Source organism: Elephas maximus, chromosome 11 (assembly GCF_024166365.1).
Source record: "Elephas maximus indicus isolate mEleMax1 chromosome 11, mEleMax1 primary haplotype, whole genome shotgun sequence".
In the NCBI taxonomy this organism is placed as follows: domain Eukaryota; kingdom Metazoa; phylum Chordata; class Mammalia; order Proboscidea; family Elephantidae; genus Elephas; species Elephas maximus.
In genome coordinates, this window is record NC_064829.1 from 101,115,321 (window position 1) to 101,125,276 (window position 9,956).

At 51.3% G+C, this 9,956-nt stretch overlaps 1 protein-coding gene across 1 annotated transcript; it reads right to left on the reverse strand.

Moving 5' to 3' along the window:
- Positions 1-494: 494 nt before the first annotated feature.
- On the reverse strand, positions 495-6,781 carry SELENOW (selenoprotein W). Its single transcript, XM_049901393.1, has 6 exons — positions 6,643-6,781; positions 4,704-4,728; positions 4,541-4,594; positions 4,282-4,356; positions 4,075-4,173; positions 495-906 (listed from the first exon to the last, which is right to left on the reverse strand). The coding sequence occupies exons 1-5, from the start codon at positions 6,669-6,671 to the stop codon at positions 4,093-4,095; spliced, it is 264 nt and encodes an 87-aa protein (XP_049757350.1). The 5' UTR covers positions 6,672-6,781; the 3' UTR covers positions 495-906; positions 4,075-4,092.
- Positions 6,782-9,956: the final 3,175 nt, after the last annotated feature.

Here is a 9,956-nt window from a genome sequence, read left to right on the forward strand (position 1 = left end):
GATCTCCATGTGTCTTGGCACCTATCCTACCCCAACTCTCTATTTGCTTGTTTAATCTTTTTATATTTCAAGAGATTGACTCAAAATGCATCCTGTATTATTCCTGCCTCATTAACAAAAACCACTCATTCCCAAACGGGATTATAACTGCAGGCAGAGATCAGGATTTACAGCATATATTTTGGGTGCCCTAATTTAATCCACAGGAAACCCTGGTGGCATAGTGGTTAAGTGCTATGGCTGCTAACCAAAAGGTCAGCAGTTCAAATCCACCAGGTGCTCCTTGTAAACTATGCAGCAGTTCTACTCTGTCTTATAGGGTTACTATGAGCTGGAATCGACTCAATGGCAACAGGTTTGGGTTTTGGGGTTTAATTCAACCCATAACAGGGACTGATTCCACGGAAGCTAAAAACAAAAAAATTTCTAGGGCTGGGGACTGGAGGGAGGAGGTTCCAGGGGGTAAAACAGGGTCCACTCAGACAAAGGCCCAACTGGGTAAACTCACCCAATGTTTATTGAACGTGAACCATTTCAACAGTTGCTGCAATCTGAGACACTCACTCACACATCCTGATCCCCCTCTTAGCTCCCCCTGAGAAGGAAGCCTGAGGTGGGACCTCCCATAAACTCTGGGAGATAGAAGTGGAGATATGGGGGGGACACAGGGAGAGATAGTGAAAGTGGGGGAACGGGAAGGCAGTAGGGCCAGTGTGAAAAACTAGATTCCCAGAATGGACACACACACACACACACACACACACAGAGGCAAAGACCAGGGGCGTCAACCTCTGCCCCGACCCGGCGAACGCAAGAGATTCTGGGAAAGACCACGCGTCCAGAAGACATTTCAATCCTTCCTGTCATGAAGCATCTGCCAAGAGGGGCTGGGCCAAGGTCCCTGGGCTGTGGAGAGAAAAGACAGTCATCAGGGGGGCCAGCTTGTGGGGACAGAGCCCAGATTGTGGGTGTATAGTAAAGAGAAAAAAGATAATGGAGAGACAGAGGGAAATGCAGACCTAGAAAGAAACTGAGGCACGGGGAAAATGGGAGGCCCTGTGAAGGAAATCGTAACCCAGCAAGCAAGTTGGGCACACAACCTAGTTCTTAGTTGGGTCTGTAGTAAGAAATTGATCAGAGAGATGTTGCAGACTAGACCTTGGCTGGGAGTGCTGACGGGTGGCCGCCAGCAGAACTCAGTTACAGATAGCCGGACTCGTGCGAAGGCTTTCAGGGAATTCATCAACAACTGAAATTGTTTTGATAGCCTCAGAAGGCCTATTCAAGTTCAGAGTGCCCCATCAGATCAGTTTTCCTACTGCGTAGTAAAACCTTGCCCAAAGAAAGGTCTGGAGTCCCTGGCTGGCACGAACAGCTGCAGACCAAAACACTGCAAGTTCGAGTCTACCTAGAGGTGCCTTGGAATAAAGTCCTGGTCATCGACTGCCAAAAAATCAGCCACTGAAAACCCTATGGAGCAGCTCTACTCCGACACATGGGGTCACCATAAGTCAGAACTGAGTTGATGGCAACTTTTAAAAAAAAAAAAAAAGATCTGGCCCTTGTTCCTGGCTCTTGGGAGGTAACCTCTAAACCCCTGAAACATCCTGCCTGATGAATGTCTTTGTTTACCTGGAGGCCTTGGGTCACCAGGGAGTCTATACCAACAATGTCATTTACGTGGGGGACTTGGGTCACAAGCTATCAGTTTGACCTCTGGAGGGACTGGAGACTAAGATCAGTCATGTGGGTCGTCATCATGTCCACCTGACTAACCCCCAATAAAAACCCTGCAACAGAAGACTCGGGTGAGCTCCCCTGGTTGGCAATACTCCATGCATGTTGCTACACATCGTTGCTGGGAGAATTGGGTGCTGTCCACACGACTCCACGGGGTGAGGACAAGTGGAAGCTCACTCCTGGTCTCTCCTGGACCCTGTGCTATGTGCCTTTCCCCTTTGCTGACTTTAATATGTAGCCTATCACTGAAATAAACCGTAACTGTGAGTATAGCAGCTTTTCTGAGTTTTGTCGGTCCTTCTAGCGAATTACTGAAGCTGAGTGAGCTTCGTCTTGCAGCAGAGGCGTAGCGAGGGGCAGAGAGGGACACTTGCCCCTGGGCACAAGTCCATCCAAGGGGGCACCAGATGAGGAGTGAAATGACATTCTGAGGTGCTACAAATATCAAAGGCATCTGAGGCAGCAGGACAAGAGGGGGAAGGTGTTTCTGCTGATAAGTTACCACTATCAACATCTATTCATCTTGAAATTAGGGAGGGCCAAAACTTAGAAACTGCCCCAGGGTGCTTGGTACCCTCTCTACGCCTGTCTTGGGAACCTCTCAAAACCACACTCATGAAATTGTCAAACAAGAGTCCTTCTCCCAGACCGTCTGCAGTTTCCCTCCCCTCTCTCTTTTTCTTGTATAAACCCCACTTTGCTGAAGTTGGATAACTTCATCTAGGGTCTAAGATGACCTTGTAGAGTCCAAGTAAACCTCCTGCTGAATTAAGCAAATGCCTCTGAGCTGACCATCTGGAATGGCCAGAGACAGTGTGTTTACCCAGGAGACACACCCCATTCTATCTTCAGGGATTCAAATTCCACTGCGGTGGCACCCTCAATCCCTTGCAGCAACAGTTCACCGTTTACTCTGTTCATGCAGCTTTGAGACTACGCAATTCTTAACTGTTTTTTTTTTTTCAATTGTGGGAGACTCACTTCATCTCAGAACTGCATGAGACGAGACATTACTTGTCTTTTTATGTTGCGTTATTTCACGCAGTTGTATTCGAATTAACACCAGGCGTGATCTCACCGTACAGAACGCTACGAAGCAGAGCTGGAGTCTCCAGACACTTGGCGGAGCTAGGCTCGCTGACCCACAGAGGGAGAAAGAGCTGAGTGCCTTCAAACCAAGGCTTCCTGGCAGAGTGGGGGGCCTCTGGGTACTTATGAGAGGAGCTAAAGATAGTTTTTAACACAAGTCCGAGCACAGCAGGGCAGGGCCCCAGGGGCCAAGAAGTCAAGGAGTAGAGAAGCCTGCCTGCGGGCACGGCTGAGGAGCTCTGCTGATGGAAGAACTATATACTGAGTCATTCCCAGTCCTGAACTGTAACCTGGTAATTCTCTAACAAACCCCATAATCATGAGTACTGCCTCTGAGTTCTGTGTGGCCACTGCAATGAATTAGCGAATCCAGCCGAGAAGTAGAGAGTGTTGTGGAAGGGACAGCTGGTGTCAGAATTGGTAAAAAGGTTGGAGAAAGGAAGTTATGTTTGACCTGCATCTCAAAGGAATCAACCACAGGCTGATGATCTTGATCCCCCTTTTTGTGAAGTCAGGCTAAAAGGTCAGTCGCCGACGCTGCCATCGCACCATTTTTACACTTGGAAACTAGTACACAGGTTTGAGTACACTAGGAACTGGTAGTCAACTCCAGTGGTAAACAGCTGGCTGCCACTACTCAACTGCTGGGCTGGGAAGTGGTGCCTAGGTTTAGGGTGTGTTGGGAACTGGCATTGTTTCTGATTCTGCACTGGTGGGGAGTGTGGGGGTGCTGGGAGCTGGTATCATATTTGATTCTAGACTGATGGGGAGAGTGGGGGTGCTGAGAGCTGGTATTGTATTTGATTCTAGACTGATGGGGAGAGTGGGGGTGCTGGGAGCTGGTATTGTATTTGAGTCTAGACTGATGGAGAGAGTAGGGGTGCTGGGAGCTGGTATTGTATTTGATTCCAGACTGGTGGGGAGAGTAGGGTGTGCTGGAGCTGGTATTGCTGGGAACTGTTTCCTGGTGATGGAACAAAGATCCAGAGCTCTAGATTCCATCCAGACTGTGGGGTCTCTTCTGCACCTTTCATTCCCAAACTGGCCCTCTGAGCACATCACAATCCCAGGTCTGATCCTGTTTTCACCCCACGTCTAACTTCCATCCTTCCTGCTCTGTGGACACAAGTGACACCTCCCCATCAACCAGGCTCTCCACCCTGGGCGAGGAGTCAGCAGAAATTGCACGGGAGGATCCAAAGGATGGCACCCACTCCCACCCCCATCTCAGTGGGACCCCCTCACCTCTGCCTTCAGGGCACATTACCCCTGAGCCAAGGCGGCTTTGATGGCAGCAACAAGCTTCAGAAACTTGCTCTCTGTGTCCACGTACCCATCACCTTTCTGGGGACATAAAGAACAGGGAAAGGGTGAGCTGGAACCAGGACCCCAACCTAAGCTCCCACCCTACACTAGCCCAAAACAGAGACAGGGATAGACAGATAAACATACCTTCTTGGAGTGAACCAACTTCCCTGCTACCATCACTTCAAAGAACCCGGTGGCCTGGGGGGTCCCCTCGCCGCTCTGGGGAAGGGAGAGCTGTTGGAAGGGGCTGAGATGCCCTCTTGGGGACCCCCTCCCCTTCCCAGGGAATGGAGAACACGGGTGGAGGGCAGAGCTGGTCCAAACCACCCCCAGTGCCATTCTGGCCTGAAGGATGGACAAGGTGACCTGGGCTTGGCTCCGCCTCCCCACGCCCAAGACTCACGATGTCCAGACGGCCGGGGAACTCATCTTCTAAGCGCTTCTTGAGCTGACAATACTGAAAATGAGGTGGGAGGTCACACAGGGGTCATGACAGCCAGCCCTTCCCCCAACAGGCACTCCCCTCAGCCCCCAAGGATACCCTTGGCTCCCCAGGCTCAGCTTACCTTAGACTTGTAGCCTCAAGCGCCACTGGTTGAAGGAGAGTCCAAGAGAGTGAGTTGGAAGGGAGAGGTGGAGATAGTGGGGGGATGGGGAGAAGAGATGGGGGATGCCCAGGGAGATAGGGGGAAAAATGGAGGGGGGAGAGCCAGAGAGATGAGCGGAGAGATGGAGACGGGGGGGGGGGGCAGGAAAGAAGGGCAGAGGGACAGATGGAGGTGGGGGGTGGAGCCAGGGAGAAGGAGGGGAGAGATGGGGGAAGCAGGGAAAGGAGGAGAGAAATGGAGGAGGGGAGATCCAGGAAGAGGTGGGGAGAGATGGAAGGGGTGGGCCAGAGAGAGGAGGGAAGAGATGGAGACAGGGGGGAGTCAGGGAGAGATGAGGGGGGAGTGGGGAGAGGAGGGACGGGATAGAGGAGGTGGACCAGGGAGAGGAGGGGAGAGAGATGGAGGAAAGCATGAGGGGACAGCCAAGAAGATATGAAAGGAAACACAAACAGAGGAAAGGAAAGACACAAACACATTGGACACACAGAGTGTTGGGGACAGGCAGGGCAATGGGGGAGGCGGAGACCCAAGAAGGAGGTGGACCCCCACACAGAAAAAAACAGACAAGGAAAACCCACAGAGCAAAGGAGACAAAAGACAGAAAAGGGGCAGCAGAAAGGGAGGGTGACAAGGAGACCACAGTGAGACACAGAGAAAGCGGGGGGGGGGGGGGACTGGATTAGAATTTGAAAAAACTGCATAAATAACACCACCGCCCATGCCCACGCCCAGGTGGAGTCCTCTTGGGAAAATCCAGTTAACCCTGGATTCCAAACTCCTTCCCAGTCAAGACTAAAATCCAAAGGATTCCCCAACCCCCCACCGCACACTATTTCGGGACTGGAATGTGGTACACATGCCTTGGAGAGCTGCAATATGTCACCGCATCCTCTGCTTTGTCGCATGGGCAGAGACACTGCTACAGCGGGGACAGATTTCAGTCTTTCCAAACCCCTGGCTGCCTGGGTGGCTATTACCTGCAGTCCCAGTTTCGGGTGCCTCTCCTGGCCTGCCCCTGCCCATCTACAAAATGAAGCTAAAATTCCTCTCTCCACGGGGTTTCCCGGAGGGTAAATTTACTGGGCACATGTGTATTAAACATTTGCTGTGTGCCCAGCATTTTACTAGGCGCACACACACACACACACACAAACAAATCCATCGCCATCAAGCAGATTCTGACTCATCGATTTTAGGCGTTACAGAATAGAACTGCTCCACTGGGTTTTCTCGGCTGTAACTGGGATGGAAGCAGGATCACCTGGTCTTTCTTCCACAGTGCCTCTGGGTGGGTTCAACAGCCACACAGGGCCCAAAAAAGGGATGCAGCACTCAAGAGAGAAAATTCCCAGCTCTTCTGGGGTGTACATTCTAGCGGGGGAATTAGATCAAACACCTTTGGTGCCGCCACATAGCACTCCCTCCGCGGTGACTATGAAGCTCACCTTCCCTCTTGCTACAAATGCGGAAACTGAGAACAGAAAGGGAGCGGGGGGGGGGGGTTCACGGTGACACGACAGAAAAATTATGCATCCAAATCCTTTCCAACCACACCCAGCAACGTTGTGGTTATTGAGATTGGGGGAGGAAATTCCAAGGTAGACAAACGGGGGCTCCTCTCCCATTACCATGCCGACCCCAACCTGAGCTCCGGAGTTGGGCCTCGGTCTCGGGGTGTTTAGCATGGACACGGACACACACACACACTCTTCTAGGGAGGGGTGATCAGCGCCCTCCCCCTGTTCTCGCCCACACACCCTGATGGAAACCCCTTTTCTCGGAGCAGGTCTCCATGAGCCCTGCCCTTGATGCCCCCGGGCCCCAAGAAGGCACCTCCGACCGGATGGAGGAGGTTGGGGCGGCGGTCGCGGAGGGGGAATGTGACCATCGCGCTTACCAATAAACGACTCGAACGGCGAGAGCCATGACTCGGCCAGAGACATCCGCCGACGCAGATGTCACCACCGACCGCAGCGTGTACCCGCAAGCTCTGCGCGAGCGGCACGGGCCCGAATGTTCTCACAAAGGTCAGTTGCTAGGCGTTCCATGGCGCGAACCAACTGCCGGGGGGGGACTGCAAGGGGAAGGGCCCAGACTCGGAGAGCGAGGGGTCTGCGGCCCGCCACCCTGAGCACCCCACGCAACTCTACTGTTCCTGCCTCTGTTGGCACAAAGATTATCCCGATAGGGGGAATCCCTGGAGAAGCCCTCGGCGGTTTCCACCCAGATCCCCCCGGACCAGAATGGTACGGCCACTCGGGGAGCTGGTTAATAATAAACCGCTCCCAGGTGGCAACGGAATTGGGCTTGAGCATCGTAATTTTACGCTTGGTCCGGAAGGGGGCGCACGGTGGGGGTTGGGGGACCGGGCAGTTCTTTGGCTCTTCTCACCCCTGGGAGCAAAAGGATTCGGGGATAGACCCTGGGGTGGACTATGCAGTCCGGGGTTGCAGCTAAGATTTCCAGCACCCCCAGCCACCTTATAAAGGCGTAGTAACTGAACTGGGGCGCTGCCTTGTGACTATTATAGGCCTGCCTTTCCTGCCCTCCTGCCTTGGGGATGGGTAGTTCATGGAAAGTGCTGGAAGTAAGCAGCTGAGTTCTGGGAAGAGGCGGGGAGAAGGAGAGTGAACTGCTCTGAGCCCCAGTTTGTCAACCTCTGAGACAGAACCCCCGCAGTGCTGTATTCTTTATCTGGCTTTCTCCCCTACAACGTTGTATAGCAAAATTCTTCCCTTTACTGCCCCCCTTCCCCCCTCAGCTTTGCATTTGAATCCTGCATTTGCTTGGAGGTTATATGTAAACCCTCTTGCGCCTGCCTGCATAGTATCCTTAAGAATGTTGCTGACTAACTTGTATGAACGCTCTACTTGTAAACCCCTTTAAAAGTAACCTGCTTGCCTGCCAAGGAGTGGATTTGAACTGCTGACCTTTTGGTTAGCAGCTGTAGCTCTTAACTAGTATGCCATCAGGGTTTCCAATGACTTGTAGGTCATCCGGAATGCCAGGATGGAGGGCAGGACCTGTTTCAGCTGATTCCGGCTACCCGGTGGCTGTTTCTCTTTAAGGAGGTTCTGAGGAGGAAAAGAAAGAACTCTAGGAAGTGGGCTGGGTGCAGGGCTGTCTCGAGGCTAAGAAAAATGGCTCTATGGCTCTAGCCCTGTCTTAGTTTGAACCCAGAGGTGCCTCGGAAGACAGGCCTGGAATTCTGCTTCTGTTAGGGTAACAGCCAAGACAACCCTCTGGAGCACAGTTTTACTCTGTAATGCGTAGCGTCACCTTGAATAGGAATTGACTTGATGGCAATGGGTTTAGATTTTTGGTTTGCATCCTAGAGCCCTGATATATCAGGGCTAATGGCAGACAAGATTCAAATCTCACTCCACCTCTGTGGCTGGCTGTGTGACCTCAGACCCCAGTGGTCTTGGGAGGATTTTGTGCACATGTGTAAGTTGAACGGAAACCCTGGTGACATAGTGGTTAAGTGCTACAGCTGCTAACCAAGAGGTCGGCAGTTCAAGTCCACCAGGCGCTCCTTGGAAACTCTATGGGGCAGTTTTACTCGGTCCTTTAGGGTCTCTATGAGTCAGAATCCACTCGACGGCAGTGGGTTTGATTTGGTTTTGTTTGGTTAAGTTGAACACTTAGCACAAGTCAGGGCACAGAGTCATTGTCCTGTACTTGGAAGTCGTATTCCATGGCCCCCCAGAAATGCAAACAAAACAAAAACCCAAACCACCCTATCCCATCAGTCCCCTTTCCTCACTTCTCTCAGTCCTCTGACCACATGGAAAGGCTGTGGTTTCATCTCAGACCCCGCCCACTTTCCTGCCTCTGGGCCTTTGCACATGCTGTTCCTGCCCTCTTCTGCTGCCTGACGCCCACTCATCCTCCAGGAATCAGTTCCAACATACCCACTGCCATCAAGACGATTCTGACTCATGGCGACCCCATGTGCTTATGGAGTAGAACTGATCTCTATAGAGTGTTCTTGTCTGTGGTCTTCTCAGAAGGGAGCCCTTGTGGCCCAGCGGTTAAATGCTCATCCGCTAACGGAAAGGTCAGCGGTTCAAATCCACTAGTGGAAGAAAGATGTGTCAGTCTGCTTCTGTAAAGATTACAGCCTTGGAAACCCTGTGGGGCATTTCTGCTCTGTCCTACAGAGTCACTACGAGTTGCAATCAACTCACTGGCACTGGGTTTTGGAAAGTGTAGGTGAATGATTGCAATGCAAGATAATTCTTCTCCACAGACACCTGAATGAATTGGCCGGTGGAAGGACGACTCCCTCCGATGTTTTGCCTCTGTTTGCACGTTCATTTCAATATTCCTGATCTATAAATACGTCTGTTCTTCGGGTTGCCCTTTGATTGTGCTGTAACGCCTCACCAGTTTCCTTGTTAATCAGTTAAATAAATTCTTTAACACATTGGGTTTTGGGATGGATTGGATTGTGTGGCTCCAAAATATGTATCGTAAACCCTAACCCTGTGGTTAGGGAGTCCTGGTGGTAGAGTGGTTAAGACCTTGGCTGTTAACTGAAAGGCCAGCAGTTTGACCCCACCAGCTGCTCTGTGGAAGAAAGATATGGCTTCTGTAAAGATTACAGCCTTGGGAACCCTATGGGGCAGGTCTACTCTGTTCTGTAGGGTCGTTACGAGCCCGAATCAACTCGGTGACAATGAGTTATACCTGTGGTTATAATCCCATTTGGGAATGGGTTTTCTTTGTTGTTAATGTGGCAGTGTTAGTATAGGGTGTGTCTCAAATCAATCTCTTTTAAGACATAAAAGAGTGGATTAAGCCAGCAGAGATGGGGGGAAAAAATATGCCAAGCCACATGAAGATCACCAAGGAACCCAGGAACAAAAGCTGAAAAAGAGCCAAGGACCCTCCCCCAGAACCAACAGAGAAGGTCTGCCCCTAGAGCCAGTGCCCTGAATTCAAACTTCTAGCCTCCCAAACTGTGAGAAAATAAATTTCTGTTCCTTAAAGCCACTCACTTGTGGTATTTCTGTTTTAGCAGCACTAAATAAGACAGATATGCTCATTTTTTTTATCTGTGTGAGAGTTATGATTTTATCTTTTTTTGAAAAATATCTTGCAAAAATGCCTTCCTCCAGGAAACCCTACTTGAGCCCCGGGGCTGGTCCACGCTCCAATCTATGCTCCGCCATCCCTGCCTCAACCGCTTGGACAGTCACAGGGCTG